Raw genomic sequence first — 17,288 nt, 5'->3', positions numbered from 1 at the left:
GGCCTGCAGAACATCACACAGAGGTGCTGCGGGGCTCATGGCGGAGAGCGTGACTTATGGAGCAGACTCCTTGGTTTCTGCATCACAGGCGAAGTCGGACACAACTACACAAACGTAAGGTCGCTTGTGAGGTACGGTCGTCCCTCGTTTATCGCGGTTAATCCGTTCCAGACTGTACCGCATTAAATGAATTTCCGTGAAGTATGATTCTTTATTTCTTTATTATTCGCCTGTACCCGGCGTTGAAGGATTTGTCTATCAACTTTTTAATGAATAAATGTATTTGAAAAAACCGCGATAGAGTGAAGCCGCGAAAGTCGAAGCGCGAAATAGTGAGGGACGACTGTATATGTAAGATACTGAAAGTTTTCGTCAACATAAAATTAAATTAAAAATTACATCTCCACCATACCACAATCGAAGATAACACTGTGGCCACAGTGGGGAGGTGGGGGGGGGGGAATCCCATAAGACACCGCATACCTGTGCCCTCCCCCAAAAACACACACTCAGTGCAGTTCAGTGAGGGGTCTGTGTCAGTCACCAGGCCCAGATGCTGTCAGGAGACACCCTGAGGCATTCAGCGGGGTCACCAAAGGATCCCCTAACATGGGCTTTGTGGGAAAGCCACCCCACCACAGTTACACCTACTTTGGGGGCAGAGGGCAGTTTCCACAGCAATATTGACGCAGAATCTGCAAGACCCATCATTCCCAGATGGGTGAGCCCACGCTGAATGCGATTCAGGCTGCGAGCTCCATTGTAGAAGCTTCCCTCAGGACAGTAATTAAAGCATTTCCGCTCTACATTGCTCCCCCCCAAAGGGCAGAGGGATGCTTGTTTATCAATGTCCATGTGCCAACCACCAATGGAGCTGGGGAGTAACTCAACTCTGATGGAGACCTTCCACAGTCCTGACCATGCAAATATCACCGGTGACAAGGCAGCGTCATTGTGTCTGATGGTGACGGGTACAACAATACTGACCAAGAGCGGGCAGTGCACTCTGCTCATCTCATTCACATACAGTCATGGCCAAAAGTTTTGAGAATGACAGAAATATTGATTTTCACAAAGTCTGCTGCCTCAGTTTTTATGATGGTAATTTCTATATACTCCAGAATGTTATGAAGAGTGATCAGATGAATTGCAATTCGTTGCAAAGTCCCTCTTTGCCATGAAAATGTACTTAATCCACTGCATTTCAGCCCTGCCACCGAAGGAGCTGCTGACATCATTGCAGTGATTCTCTCGTTAGCACAGGTGAGAGTGTTGACGAGGGCAAGGTTAGAGATCACTCTGTCAGGCCAACAGTAAAGCATCCTGAGACCATTCATGTGTGGGGTTGCTTCTTAGCCAAGGCAGTGGGCTCACTCACAATTTTGCCTAAGAATACAGCCATGAATAAAGAATGGTACCAAAACATTCTCCGAGAGCAACTTCTCCCAACCATCCAAGAACAGTTTGGTGATGAACAATGCCTTTTCCTGCAGCACCGTGGCATAAGGCAAAAGTGATAACAAGACATCGACATTTTGGTTCCATGGCCAGGAAACTCCCCAGACTTCAATCCCATTGAGAACTTGTGGTCAATCGTCGAGGCGGGTGGACAGACAAAAACCCACAAATTCTGACAAACTCCAAGCATTGATTATGCAAGAATGGGCTGCTGTCAGTCAGGATTTGGCCCAGAAGTTGATTGACAGCATGCCAGGGCGAATTGCAGAGGTCTTGAAAAAGAAGGGCCAACACTGCAAATATTGACTCTTTGCATAAACTTAATGTAATTGTCAATGAAATCTTTTGACACCTATGAAATGTTTTTAATTATACTTCAGTATACCATAGAAACATCTGACAAAAAGATCTACAAACACTGAAGCAGCAAACTTTTTGAAAACACTTGTGTCATTCTCAAAACTTTTGGCCACGACTGTACACTATTATGATAATAATGACAGCAGTCTATACTACTGAAACAGGATTATAGCAATACCACTTTGCCCCAGGCTCTGCGGGTTAGTGCCTGTGACCAGAAGGTCGTTGGTTCAAATCCCACAGTCAGCCCTTTGCACGGCCCTTAACCCCGAAAAAAAGTGCTCCAGGGCTGCCAGATGACTGGCCTGACCCTGAGAACTGACACCAAACTTTATTCTCACCCGTATATATGTGTGCGTGTCTTACAGAAGAGTAAGAAGGGAAACGTGAAAACTTCCTGTATACTTGTGCAACAGTTGTAAAATATTAAAAAGTATAATAAAGATATAATATTTTCATTACCTTATTTCAAAGAAACACAAAGAAAAGTCATATCTGCGAAACGGGCCGGACACACGTGGCTGTGGTGCTAATTATTCCACGAGAGGAGCCCTTTAGGTGACGGCATTCCTGGTTCGGATTAACCCCTGCAGCTCTTTTAATTAGGACCACGCTCCCCCCGCGCTTCACAGGAGCAGGGCGGCAGCACAGAAAGGCCCGGGAAGGTGGCGGGTTCATGTCACCTTTAGCACGGCCCGCTATAAAACGCGCAGCGGCGTGAATGGCTAATGAGCAAGGCACAAAGGGCTCCCTTAATAGCAAAGACCTGTTGCCATTACAGCGTGAGTTTCACCCTTGTGCCGATACAGGAGCAAACAAGCGGCAAGTGATGGACAGGCTGCCTCGGGGACGGCAATAAAACGCGGGGGGGGGCAGGAGGCCTGAGGGCAAGGGCAGTTCGGAACGCACCTGCAAGCAGTCATTAACCCCGCCACTGTGCCAAGACGCCATTACAGAGAAGCGAAGCCGTCGCAACGGATTATTAAAGTGAACCGCCGAGGTGAGCGAAGGGGCTGGTCCACCGGGCGCTGCCACGTCGCCAGAAAGCATCCGTACCGTCTGATCACTCCGAATAGCGTGCACAGCTCCTACCTGTCTGATAACCGACTGAGATTCATTCTGCTGCGTACTGGGCCCCTCAGAGATTCATTCTGCTGCGTACTGGGCCCTACAGAGACTCATTCTGCCGCACACTGGGCCCTTCAGAGATTCATTCTGTTGTGTACCGGGCCCCTCAGAGATTCATTCTGCTGTGTACTGGGCCCTACAGAGACTCATTCTGCCGCACACTGGGCCCTTCAGAGATTCATTCTGCTGCGTACTGGGCCCTACAGAGACTCATTCTGCTGCACACCGGGCCCCTCAGAGATTCATTCTGTTGTGTACCGGGCCCCTCAGAGATTCATTCTGCTGTGTACTGGGCCCTACAGAGACTCATTCTGCTGCACACTGGGCCCCTCAGAGATTCATTCTGCTGCGTACTGGGCCCTACAGAGACTCATTCTGCTGCACACGGGGCCCCTCAGAGATTCATTCTGCTGCGTACTGGGCCCTACAGAGACTCATTCTGCTGCACACCGGGTCCCTCAGAGATTCATTCTGCTGCGTACTGGGCCCTACAGAGACTCATTCTGCTGCACACCGGGTCCCTCAGAGATTCATTCTGCTGCGTACTGGGCCCTACAGAGACTCATTCTGCTGCACACGGGGCCCCTCAGAGATTCATTCTGCTGCGTACTGGGCCCTACAGAGACTCATTCTGCTGCACACCGGGCCCCTCAGAGATTCATTCTGCTGTGTACCGGGCCCCTCAGAGATTCATTCTGCTGTGTACTGGGCCCTACAGAGACTCATTCTGCTGCACACTGGGCCCCTCAGAGATTCATTCTGCTGCACACTGGGCCCCTCAGAGATTAATTCTCAGAGATTCATTCTCAGACATTCATTCTGCTGCGTACCGAGCCCCTCAGAGATTCATTCTGCTGTGTACCGAGCCCCTCAGAGATTCATTCTGCTGCACACTGGGCCCCTCAGAGATTCATTCTGCTGCGTACTGGGCCCTACAGAGACTCATTCTGCTACGTACCGGGCCCCTCAGAGATTCATTCTGCTGTGTACTGGGCCCTACAGAGACTCATTCTGCTGCACACTGGGCCCCTCAGAGATTCATTCTGCTGTGTACCGAGCCCCTCAGAGATTCATTCTCAGAGATTCATTCTCAGAGATTCATTCTGCTGCGTACCGAGCCCCTCAGAGATTCATTCTGCTGTGTACTGGGCCCTACAGAGATTCATTCTGCTGCGTACCGGGCCCCTCAGAGATTCATTCTGCTGCGTACCGAGCCCCTCAGAGATTCATTCTCAGAGATTCATTCTCAGAGATTCATTCTCAGAGATTCATTCTGCTGCGTACCAGGCCCCACAGAGATTCATTCTGCTGCGTACTGGGCCCTACAGAGACTCATTCTGCTGCACACTGGGCCCCTCAGAGATTCATTCTGCTGCGTACCGAGCCCCTCAGAGATTCATTCTGCTGCGTACTGGGCCCTACAGAGACTCATTCTGCTGCACACTGGGCCCCTCAGAGATTCATTCTGCTGCGTACCGGGCCCCTCAGAGATTCATTTTGCTGCGTACCGGGCCCCTCAGATATTCATTCTGCTGCGTACCGGGCCCCTCAGAGATTCATTCTGCTGCGTACCGGGCCCCTCAGAGATTCATTCTGCTGCGTACCGGGCCCCTCAGAGATTCATTCTGCTGCGTACCGGGCCCCTCAGAGATTCATTCTGCTGTGTACCGGGCCCCTCAGATATTCATCCTGCTGTGTACCGGGCCCCTCAGAGATTCATTCTGCTGTGTACCGGGCCCCTCAGATACCTGCCAGTACAGCAGCAGCCAGAAAGGGCAAAAAAAAAATGCTCTGAAAAACATCTTCTCGTTAAGTCTTGCTTTTGCTCGTTTTGACTGAACACGGGACAATGACCTCCCCCCCCACATGTGCTTCCACATCGCAGATCTCCTCCTGGTTGCTAAATGCCACTCGCGATAAGAAAAACACGAGTATCTAAACTGAGAGTAGCTGCTGAAGGAGCAGCGCTGCCCCGGGCGCTTCAGTACGGCGGCAAGAGCAGCGGATGAATCAGAATCATGCTCAGACTGAGCTCAAAATTACAGTAACCTCACATGCCTGCTTTGTTTTATTCATCTGAAGGTCATTAAGTGTGACAGGGCTCGGCATAAGAGCTCAATAAGTGTGAGGGTGATAAGGCCGTTAATGTGGCTGCATGAGTGAGTGTGAGAGACGGAGAGGGAGCCAGGACTCCCGTCTGGCCCGGTTCAGAGAGCAGGCGAGACCCAGTTCTGTACGGCCAGCATGATGGATTCCTGAGTCCAGAGAGCAGTCCTGCCTCTAGAGGTCAGGATGCTGTCCACTGCCCTCCGTGAACCGGGACGAGCCCCCACCGGGGGCACCAACCACAGGGCCAGCCGGGCAGAAAGAGGGGGGACTTAGGGTGTCTGGTATACTTGACCGGCACAAGTGGCTGGTTGAATCATGACAGCAGCCCACGTCAATCAGCCTCTGCGGACAGGTCCCTCCTGGCGCCCGCTGGTTGTCCTGGGATCAACGGCATTGCTGCCGGGGCAGAGGAATCGGGACCCTTACCTTATCGCACCTCATCAGACCCAGGTACCGCAGGGATTTGCTGCTCTGGGCGATCTGCGTGGCCCCCTGGTCGGTGATCTCCTTGCACCAGCCGGCGTCCACCGTCTCAATGGTGTTGCTGTACTGGCCGATGGCTATGAGAGCTGGGGGGAGGAGGGGAGCGAGATGGGAGTGAGCATTAGCCGGGCCGGCGGTTCAGCACACCGATCACATTACACCTTCGACGAGAAGCATTTCATCATCATCCCCTTCGAGGGGAAGAAGAAGAAGAAAAAGACGGTAATTCATCAGAGGGGAACATCAGTCAAACCGGCAACCTATTGAGCACGTTTCCCACAGCCTGCTGGCTTGTTTAGATCGCGGTTTAAATGATCTATTACACCGCTTGCGTGTGGTGGCCACACTGGCGTCGGCCAGCCTTCTCTGCACGCGCTCCCTGCGAGCGGTCGGCCACTGTGGGACTCGGAGATATGATACAGCCTCTACCAATCCGATGGCTGACCTCTGGGGGCAGCATCACAGGGAAAGAGGCGGGGCTAGGTGAGAGGCTAACGAACGGCCAGAGATATCCTATAAGCAGGCCACGCAGCACCTTTTCTGTGGGGGGTGGGGTGGGCCGGGGTGGGTCAAGTCGGATACGAAGGTGGTCGTCACGCAGATAAAGGGGGAGACAGAGCAGGCACCTGACCTCTGGTGTCAATACGGGAAACAAAGCAAGGTACACTATCTACAGAGATCGTGGCAGGGATAACATCTGCAAATCCATCGCCCGCCTAGATAAGACAGACCAAAGACAGCTGCAACAATCACACCGCATGGCCCGCAACAAAGGGCAGGGCCATTCCTGCGCGCCTCCTATCAAATGCCACCGTCACGATCGCATCACGTGTCTGGAGTCCCGTGGGGGACAGAGATGCACCACCATCACTGACTGAAAATGTCTGTAAAAGTCTGCATTAAACCCATCCTGTCCAAAAGAGTAAAGAAAAAGAAAGCGTAACTAAGATGTGCCGACGCATTTACAGTATGCATATAAAGCAAAAAGGCGAAGGCAGAAGCAATAATGGCCGCTAATCAACTAAATCGGAGATGATGGACACAGCCTTCTCACCTCCAGCATCTGCTCGGTATGAAGCCGACACTGCAAAGGGGACAGCAAACGCTCGGCAGGGGAGAAAAGAGCAGCCAGCTTTCACTGAGCAAAGAGGAAATCAACGCGTTCCTTACAGAGCACTGCAATACTAATAAGCAAATAAACATTTCACAGCACAATACCGTATTCCTTTGTGCATAAAAAAACTATTTGCAAATTCTTATTAAAGAAGAACTCAATAAATGGATGTATTCAAAGCGTAAATGTAATCATATCACTTATTTAAAACTGCTTTGATATAACATTCAGACTATAATATAGTCAGATACAGAAACAAGCTACCAATGACCATGAAGCGTTACCATCACTGGTGGGATCTTGTTAAGTATATTATTTTCAAAACACAGATGTACTTGTGACTGGCCTTCCTCGAAACACGCCCGCTTGTCACGACCTCGTGTTCGTCGCTTTCCTGGAATCACACCCCGCGCCTTCCCGTCACACCCCGCGCCTTCCCGTCAGCGGCCCATCTTCACAGCCCCTTTTTTCCGCTCCGTCTTTCACACTGTTAAATTCTGGTATAAAGCTCCGTTACATCTTCGTAGTGAAACACGCAGCACCGAATTAAACCTGATGGCCCGTTAATAAGCTGACCACGAATAACGTATATTCCCGTCGGCATGCGGGGGACTGGGGTGCTGTGCTCTGTCAATTACCAAATGTGAAACATCACATTTGTTTTCGCAGCATAGAAACCAGAGCAGACACCTCCCCCCCCCCCCCCCCCAAGCTAATCAATACAGACACCCCTGCTGTTCACAGAGAACACGCTTTATGTTGATCTCAGCAGCGCGTTCGGCATTATCCTGCATGCGGGAGCAGCTCAGAGGAGACAACACCTACCCACCCTAAGCATGAAGGCCTCAGTGCTGGGGGGGGGGGGGGGGGGTGCACCTGGCGGCATATTTAAAGTTAGCAACCGCAACACCGTTGGCTATTCATGTGCATTGTTCATGCCTGTCAAGCGTAATTAGAATATATAATGTGAGCGTGGGACCCAAGGGGTGGGGTGGGGTGGGGGCACGGGGTCAGACACTGGTCAGCACACAGCGCAACAGTACACAGCTCTAATAGATTAGCATCCAGCTATTAAGTAAAAGGAAAACTCGATTTAAATGAAACAAAGCATAACATCAATGTACTTAAAGCATCAGTAAAGGCAGCAAATCCACATTTTATCGATTCCCGCCTGGCCACTCAGATATATTTAGTGTTGGTAATGGCAAATTTGCTTAACTTCTATTTAATAATATGGAGATTTTAAAGCATGCTTGGGTACGGGCTCGAATGGGCGGCGGGCGGAAGCCAGTGTCATGCTGCAGATAAAGCTGGCATCTACAGACAGCCAATCGGGACGCGGGATAAGGATGATGCGCGTAAACGCAGGAGCCAGCAGCTCAATCTTCTAGGCAAGACATAAAACATGAAGCTGCTACATCGGACTAAACTAACAAATCATATTTGAGGAATAACATCACGACTGAACAGGGAACAGCGGTTTGGTTAGTGTCCTTTAAAGCTGTCACATTATCTAATTGTTACCCTTTACGATCAGTGACCATTAACGAGCACATTCCTCCATCCATTCTGAGCACAGGAATTACAGTAACTGTAGTTTAAGGTCCAACAACCTTGCATTTGGATCCTACTGGAACTGTTTATAAACAGCTGGAAATAAAACTGCGGCGATTTCAAACTGGAACGGCGGGTGATTTTACGGCGCTCCAGGCTGGGGGCGAGGTCCATCAGAGGAACCTCTGTCTCCCCATCACGGCACGTATCATTCAGGGTCCAGCGGCCCTAAGTGCCGAAGACGCTCTCTTTAGATGGATAATGATTTCCTGTCTAAAAATAAATTAAGCGATATGCAAGAGAGGGTAAAATGGAGCAGGGGTTAGATAGAAAATTTCATTTTCGCGAGCTGTGATTGACTGGCGGCTCAAGAGGGGAAAAAAGAAAAATTTAAGGAGAGTGGGCGCTCCTTGGAAATAATTTGAGCCGTATGTTAGGTTGTCAGGGGAGGATACGACGGCGGGACAGACATAAAGCTGCGTGAAAGCTGCCATCGGCAAGTCACCTCATTATGAGGCATTAGTGCTACAATATTCTCAAAGCAGAGGCTAAAAATCAATGAGAAAAAAACCCGTCGCATTACGAGAGGAGGATGTGTAAAACGGAGAAGGGGACTGCGAGGATCCTCACGGCGACCCACTCTTCTCGGCAGGCCCTGACCTGAGCACCTGTCAAAGGTGCGCTGCAATTAAAATCCCTTTCAGAGACTCGCTGGCTAACGCTAATGGTGGGCTAGAGTCAAACCGCTGACAGATCTGCGATGAAAGGGACCGCGACGGCCGCAGTTTGGTGGGGCCGGGCAGCGTAATGCACGGCTGAACTGTAAATTATACTTATAAAAGACGCTGCGTATCTCACTAATGGCCCCTTATTACAGCACCATGAATTACTGCATCAGGCACAATCTGTCAGCCACAGCACGCTGCGGGTCCTTAAGGAGGGACTTTGGCCAAGGTGGCAGGGTCACGGAGAGGCCGGCCGTGAACTCGGAAAGGATGCAACGTCGGGGCAGTCATGATAGGGGGGGGGCTGTCGGGGGTGATGGGGTGCAGGGTCACACCTTCGAGGGGATGGGACGTGACGTCAGGGCAAGGGGTGGGGTCTGTCTGATAGCATGGGAGGGGACATGAGGTGCGGTGCAAACAGAATATCAGCACTCAGTCAATAAAAGAAATCAAAATACAAAAAACCGGCCTCCCTTCGGAGGGCAAAGGCGATCAAGTCGGCAGCAAACAGGAACAATCAAACAGGATCTGGTGGCTCCATCAGTATCACCAGTTTCTGCTTGTGGAGAAGAGTATACATTTCAGGGATATCTAAAGATCAAAATGGCCGAGCCTGCGTTGGATTCAGCTTTCATATGACAGGTCAGGGCTAATTCTGCCTAAAAGTCACTGGATTGGTATAAACGGGAAGCGCTTCTGGCAGCCATCAGAAACACACCCAGCTAAGCTGCTCGCAGCCACATTAAAGCAGAGTCCAATAACCAAAGACAGAGATTCAGTGTTTGGACTTTCTGGGCAGATTTGCAAGAGGGAACAGTCTTCAGAGGGGTTCTGTTGGTAGGGTGGGGGCCAGGAAGAAATGGGTGTTGTTTCTGGGTCATAAATGCCTGGAGTGCTGGGAAAAGGCCCTGGCAGGCTTTCTGTAAGGAAAAGCCCCTCACCGCTATGGGGCAGCTCTGGGTATCCTGTTAATGACAAAGTACTCTGCTGATAACCTTTAAGAAGTGTGCGGCGTGAGAAGCCAGGACAGGGGCAGGCCAGCAGGGCGGCGACCTGGCAAACACCCGCGTCTATAAAACCTGAAACAGCGAGAGGCTCAGCGACAGCAGGCAGGGGGAGGTCATGGGAAATTGAAGGGGGGGGGGGGGTAAAGGTGGCTCCACGCCAAGAGAGGGTGGGTGTAGGTGAGGGTGCAGGCTGTGGGATATTCATCAGCGAGGTCGGGATGCTTATCTGACGCAGAGCTGGAGTAAAACAAACGCATACCATGCCGATAAACATCGAAATCTGCGGTGAAGCCTCGGCTTGTCACAGGGTGGGGGGGGGGGGGGCAGATCCAACACAGCGACAGGAAGTAAAACCATCCAAACTGCGATCATTCCGGAACATTTCACAATTCCAAAGGATCCACCCTGTCGTGCTCCGAGGCATGGAAGGAATTTGCCATCAAAACTCAAAAGTGAATTTTTACTTTACATCATATACACACCTACACACTACAGAGTACCAGTCAAGGCTGCACACACCCTCTTTTAATGAATTTGTCTGTTTTAGCTGCGGTAATTCAGCTTTTAAGTAAAACGGCCCGAGGCAATGAAATGATAAATAGCAAATACTGCAGTAACCAAGAGAAGCTTACAACATCTCAAAACTTCCTCAAATTTTTGATCTATCAAAATCGACCCCTTTAGCATCGATGACAGCATGGCAGACACTTGGCTTTATTTCAACCAGCTTCCAGATGTAACTACCTGGAATGCTCCTCCAACAGCCCAGAAGGAGTTTCCACAACTTCTGGAAACAAGTGGGCCACCCTGCTCTTACTCTTTGATCCAACTTATCCCAGACTGCTCTATAGGATTTAGGCCGGGGGAATTTTGAGGGCCTGGTCATCTGTTCCAGCACTGCATCTCTTTACTTGTTCACAAGATAATTTTTGAAGAACCTCATGATGTGGTTAAGGACATTATCTTGTTGAAAAACAAATGTGTCTAGACTTTTGACTACTACTGCATATATTTTCACTTATATATACTCAGATTGTCTTGATTAGGCAGCAAATGACTCACACTTCATGTATCCCAGGAGAGCACTGAGTGGGACCCCTGAAAAGGCACCTAACATTAGGGTGCCCCTGGCCAGTGCCTGTTTAGCCTGTTCACAGGGTGTGTAACAATATGATGCCCTGTCCCAACCTGCTATCTGGGTGCGGTCACATGACCAACAGGAGGCACTATTTTAAATGTTTTCAAACTAAAATTAAAAGTGCCACCGTGGGTTTTTAAAAGGGCGGTATGTCACCCAAGATGGCAGGCTGGGGCGAGGGGCCCCCGAGCGCCTGACATCATCACATCAGGAAGCACGCGAGCAGATGCCGAGCAAGACGAGGGCCGCTTTAAAGAGGCGGATCCGTTACGGGCCGCACTTGTGCCTGCATTAGGATGCCTGCGCAGGGTGAGGGATACGGGGGGCTCGGGGGTCCGGGCTGACGACGCGATCCCAGCCGTCCTGTGTCTTTAAAGCCGCCGCGGTCTGTGCTGTGAGCGTGATGGATGCACAAATAAATATAGGCTTGAAAGTTTGCCGGAGCTTCTCATCGCTCACGCTGTGTGGTCCAGCCCTCAGCTCCGGTTTATAAATACCTATAGCGTGACCTCTTTCTGTTACCTCGTAAAACTGCGTCAGTGCAATTAGTGTCTAACTTTAGCCCCCTTCCCCCCCCCACAGTAAATATGTGAAGCTGAGCACCGGTGTGATCTTTCTTCTTGTCCTCAAAATTTATTACATTTTAAGAAGAAAAATCCCACCGATGCCACCTCACTGTGCGCACACCTCCGATGGGACTTCCTGGGGGGGACGTCCCAGTTCTCTTACGTCGGTATGTATAAACACCCCCAAAAGACTTAATTTACAAAAAGTCAGACAACGAAGAAAGATGTTCTAAGCACTCTTTCCTTGAAGAGTTGACTTTGGACTACAGCTTCAAAAGAGAGTACACCTTGGAGTATTCCTTCAAATGAGAGAACACTTTGAAGTACATGTTCAAAGAAGAGTACACCTTCAAAGGAGAGTACACCTTGGAGTACACCTTCAAAGGAGAGTACACCTTGGAATACACCTTCAAAGGGGAGTACACCTTCAAAGAAGAGTACACCTTGGAGTATTCCTTCAAAAGAGAGAACACTTTGAAGTACATGTTCAAAGAAGAGTACACCTTCAAAGGAGAGTACACCTTGGAATACACCTTCAAAGGGGAGTACACCTTGGAATACACCTTCAAAGGGGAGTACACCTTCAAAGAAGAGTACACCTTGAAGTACAGATTTAAAGGGGAGTACACATTCAAAGAGGAGTACACCTTGCAGAACACCTTCAAAGGAGACTACACCCTGGAGTATATATTCAAAGGAGAGTATACCTTCAAAGGGAATTACACCTTCAAAGGGAAGTATACCTTGGAGTACATGTTGAAAGGGGAGCACACCTTTACTGGAGAGTACATCTTGGCGTACACGTTCAAAGGCGAGTGCACCTTCTAAGGAGAATACACGCTCAAACGAGAGTACACCTTGGAGTACACATTTAAAGAAAAATGCAAGAAAAAAAATCAAAAGTGTATGGGAAAGCCCACATGTGACTTCAATTGTGGTGAGGTGTTACGCGCCCCAGAGCTGTGACAGCCATATAAAAAGGGCATGAGCCAAGGGAGGAGACCTTTCTACTACAGCGCAGAGTAAGTGCTGCACCCTACCGACAGACAGGCCAAAAGACAAAGACAAACAGCATGAACACCATGTGCAGGCACTCGTCACAACACCAGCCGTCTGCCTCAGTCACATGACCCAAGGAGGTGTAACAATATGGAGGAGTGGAGGAGTAGAGCAGACGGACCTCCTGGCCGTGGGGCGGCAGGGTGGGCTGGGGGCATCACACAAGGCAGGGAACCACACTGTCTGAACAGCACCCCTCTGTGGCGGTACGACCTAACAGCCTCGACACGGGATGAACAAAGGGAACATCGCATACACACCCTGTTTGTCTCAGATCCACTTATTGAATTTACAGCACAACAGGTCACTGCTAAGAGTGCTTGCAAAAAAAAAAAAAAAAACCTGGGCCGCACCAACTGAGAGTGCATTAAGGGAATCACTCTGACATGGTGTCAGACAAAGACCAAATTAAAAGTGCTGCCCAGTCACTAATGGGCCTTAATTTTACACAAACACGACGCTTACTGGCACCAGAGGGCTAAAGTTCCCAACCCCTCGCTGTCCCCAGAGCCCCTCAAAGGCACTCGTCCCAGGATTATTCTCTTTAAGGTTAATCTAAAGCCTAACCCGCAGTACGCGGGGGGGGGCGTTTTAAACCCCAGCCCCAGCCAGTTTATCCAACCTTGACACTCCACGCCATTTAACCCGAGACGGACTGACATGCATTCATCCTTCACGCTGCGCTGGCACAGAAGCTTTCACTTTCAGCCTGACCAGCTGCCATTAAACTAATTTCACAAATGACAAGAGGCACCGCTTCAGGGTGGGGGGGGGGGGGGGGGGGCGCACAGGGAATGGCACTTTCCCACAAAGCGCTGGAAGGCCTCTGGTTTTCATTGCGGCACGGAAATAACGTTTATTCATTTTTATTATTGGAATTCCCTGTAGATACAGGAAGCTTCAGTAATGCAGCCTTAACACTTGCTGGTAAAAACAGCAACAACGTGCAGCAGCAGAAGCAAGAGGAGCAAGAGACAGCTGGAATTCCAGTCAGGTACCATTTTTTATCTTCCTTAATTCCGGGGAGATCGCTCAGAAGCACAGCTTCGCCAGGGCCGCCCCGGCCCGGTGGTCAGCACGGCCCGAGGCAGGTGTGTGAATGATGAGCTCTCAGCTTTACCCACCACACCCCCGCAGCCATGCCAGCCTGTACCCGCTGGGGGCTGGAGGGGCAGCGACCGGCTCGAGCGCCGAGCCCTCTCCCTCTGGCACGACCCTGTGACCTCCGACGGGTCGCCCGCCATATTTAAGGATGCGTTCTGGGGCACCGGCCTGCCTCATCCCTTTATCAAACAGAAACAAATGAAGCAAACCACGGGCTAATCCTCACAGCTCACACAGATCAATAGTCAACCGTGCTGGGGCGGGGGCAGGGGAGCACTAAAGAGGGGAAAACTCCTGAGGGTAATCAGGAATTATTGGAAAAAAATAAATCTGATGCATATTGATAATGCAGAGAATAGCACTTTAAATGTATTACATTACTACACACCTATGCGGCCGCAAAATTAATTTCACTGCAGCTTTTTCTCAGATGACGACGCAGCCTGGCTCAGATTGGGCGGCGAGATGAATTAAATACACATCAATTTTCACAAACACAATATTCTGCACAGACAAATGCTCACGGCACGAAAATGGGGCATCACCGAGGCAGAGAGTGACACGACGCTGACGCTCCACTGGCTCGTCACCACGGCGATGGAGAACGCAGACAGGGTATGCTTGTTACGCTGGAGGGATGCTCAGTGTGTGTGAGCAGCTGCCCCCACATCCACCCAAAAAGCAAAAAAAAAAAAAGCAAAGCTCACGTTTTTGCAAGATTGCTGGGGGCTGTGTGCATGTCTGGACACCCGCATGTACTGACGCGCGTGTGACTATAGGGGGCGCTCCTCCCAGTTTCACTACATGTCTCCTAACCAAGAAGTGGCGGCATCTTCACATCATCTGCTCCACTCATAATAACAAAAATCCATCTCTTCATATAATTAGAAATAAAGAAACTTATAATTAAAAACTAATTAGCAGTCAAAATTTTAATTTAACATTCCGACCATTAATAATGACCTAATTTCGTGCTGGACAGTGCTCTCTAGTATTATATGAAAAGCATATTCTAATAGTTATTCCCTGTGCAACAGCACAGAAAGGAAAAAAAAACATAAAGGACTCTGACACATATTAACCCCCCTAAAGGGCCCCCATGGCTACCCCCACCCTGCCTCTGTTACCGTAGCACCCATCTCACCCATACTCAACCTAACATCCCTGATGGGAAGTAGCATGCACACACGCATGGGCACGCATGGGCACGCATGCGTGGGGCCCGGAGCCTGCGGCAGGGGTGCGGGGGGGACATCACGACATTCACACCCTGTTCTCCTGAGGATGGGATGCCCCCCAGGCAGGAATATGCTGCCTCAGTAGCAATGAAAGTGGAGTACAGATCACAGAGGGAGCACCTTCAGCTGCAGACACGCGTGTGTCACATCGACCAGCACGCCTGACAGCAGCCATGTGCTCAGATATGTATAGTGATAGATGAGGGTGTGTGTGTGTGTGTGTGTGTGTGTGTGGGTCTGGCAGGAATGCGGGGCCCATGGAGCAGCGACACTTTGCGCTCATACCCGTTTAAAAATAACCATGCCACACAACTGCAAATTGCAAACTGGCTCCCATTACAAACAGTGTGCACCCCCCGTCCCCCCTTTAGAGAATCTGAAGAAGCTAGGTGGTATCAAACCCAAGAATCTCAAACCTGACCTGCCTCCTTCTCCAAGATAGTTGTGACCCCCCCCCCCCCCCCCCAGCTAGGAATTTTACTGCCTAAGGGCATGCAAACACACAAACAATAGAAAATACACATATAGAAAGTGCAGAGACACAGAAAGCGCATGGACGCAGGGCGGAGTCAGCTGCAGATGCCGGAGTGTGCTGGGGCACAGACAGCCAGATGGACATGGGTTCTGGGCTTGGGAAAGGAAGGAAGTGGAGGACTGGCGCGGAATCAAACGGCACACCCCCACCTTTGGTTACTAAACATGCAGCTCAGGAATGAGTTCAGATGTTCACAAAAACACCGGCAAACGTGTAGGCTTCATTATTCATGGACTGGGCACTCGGCTGACCTTCCGCAGTCTCATTTATAGCTTAATAAACTGATCTTCGAATCCCAAAAGCGCACAAAATGAAAAAAGAACAAAAGGATCCACATCATTATATAGGCTAATGGCAGCGATTAGCTGCAGGATCGGACAGGGGAGAGTCCTCGAAGAGAGGCGGCCGCTAAGATATCGGATGTAATGAGACAACAGGAGGTGACTGATGGGTCAGCATCATTAAATAATGCATCGGTCACACGGCACAGACACACGTGTAGGTGACTCGCGGAACCTTTCAGCCTACAGAATGCTCACTGAGGCCACGCCCCTGTAATTTCCCGGTAAATCGCCAGCTGCGGAAGGCGGAACGCGAGCCGACAGCTATGAAGCTCCCGACGCAACTTTTGCAATCCCGCGGACTCCTCACTCTGTATGACGCGCCCCGGTTTGCACGCTGTGCCCAAAACTCACGTTCATCCCAGTCTTGCAGATACTCAGTTTTGTTCTGTCACTGACTGCAGTTAAGTTCATATACACACACTTGCCCTGAGAAGCCCTCAGCTGCCCCCAGCCGCCTGCAGGTCATCTTGATTCCTGTGTTTACCTACAACTCAGCAAATGTATGTATCCTCCTTCATGCCCCACATGAACCTTAAACCCCCCCCACCCCCACCTCACCCTTCACTCCTCCCAGGCCGAACCTCCCCCTCACAGATGCAGCCTATTGTGATATGGAGGGGGGGGTGCATCTTGGGGCTACTGACCCCTGCCTCTGGGGTCACTGCCTGCCTCTGCTTCCCGATGGGGGGGGTGGGGGGACGACTGGGGGGGGATGGTTGAACGCTTTGACACACTTCAAACGAACGCTTTCACAGAGGAGAGGATGAGAGGAGCTTGCGGACTAATTTCATTATCATTCAGAGTTCTGGACAGAGGGAAGGGTGGGTGGACAGACTGAGTATCGCCTTCATATGCTTTTAAAGAATTTACATGAGGAAAAGAGACAAGGCAGAGAAGAAGGTAACAGGGAACTGTGTGAGAGAGGTCTGGGGGGGGGGGATGGGGGGGGTGGGGGTGATCCGAGCCCATTATCTCTCTGAAATGTTGAAAAAGACCAACCACTCAGACATTTACATACATCAGCTCACTAAAGGAGGGAGGGTGGGAGGGAGGGAGGGAGGAAGGAAAGAAAGAAAGAAAGAAGAAAGAAAAAGATTTCACATGAATGCCCAGTTAAGCACATGAAAAACACATTAGAATGAAGAGCTACATAAATAAATACACACTTTAAATGTTTTTTTTTGCCTTATCTTTTTTTTTCAAGGATTATCCCCACAAGCAATGAAAGATGAGGTCACACCAGGCATTGGGGGGGGGAGGGGGGGGCACAGAGAGACTTGAGAGATGGTGAAATGTGTACCAGCATCCTGCGGTCTGGCAGCACCCGGCTGGAGGGAAGGGGGATGAAGAAGAGAAAGGAGCACGG

The 17,288-nt window shown here is 50.3% G+C and overlaps 1 protein-coding gene across 2 annotated transcripts in view; it reads right to left on the bottom strand.

The window, feature by feature from the left end:
* fbxl17 (F-box and leucine-rich repeat protein 17) overlaps positions 1-17,288 on the bottom strand; it is a 210,546-nt gene that overhangs the window by 11,764 nt on the left and 181,494 nt on the right. For both annotated transcript variants that reach the window (XM_023803000.2, XM_072708315.1), the window contains exon 9: positions 5,482-5,624. In XM_023803000.2, the coding sequence (XP_023658768.1) occupies positions 5,482-5,624 (143 nt within the window). The remainder of the gene's footprint in view (positions 1-5,481; positions 5,625-17,288) is intronic.

The sequence above is a fragment of the Paramormyrops kingsleyae genome, chromosome 2 (assembly GCF_048594095.1).
Source record: "Paramormyrops kingsleyae isolate MSU_618 chromosome 2, PKINGS_0.4, whole genome shotgun sequence".
Lineage (NCBI taxonomy): Eukaryota > Metazoa > Chordata > Actinopteri > Osteoglossiformes > Mormyridae > Paramormyrops > Paramormyrops kingsleyae.
Note: the sequence above shows the minus strand (reverse complement) of the source record. Positions and strands in the feature narration are given on the sequence as shown.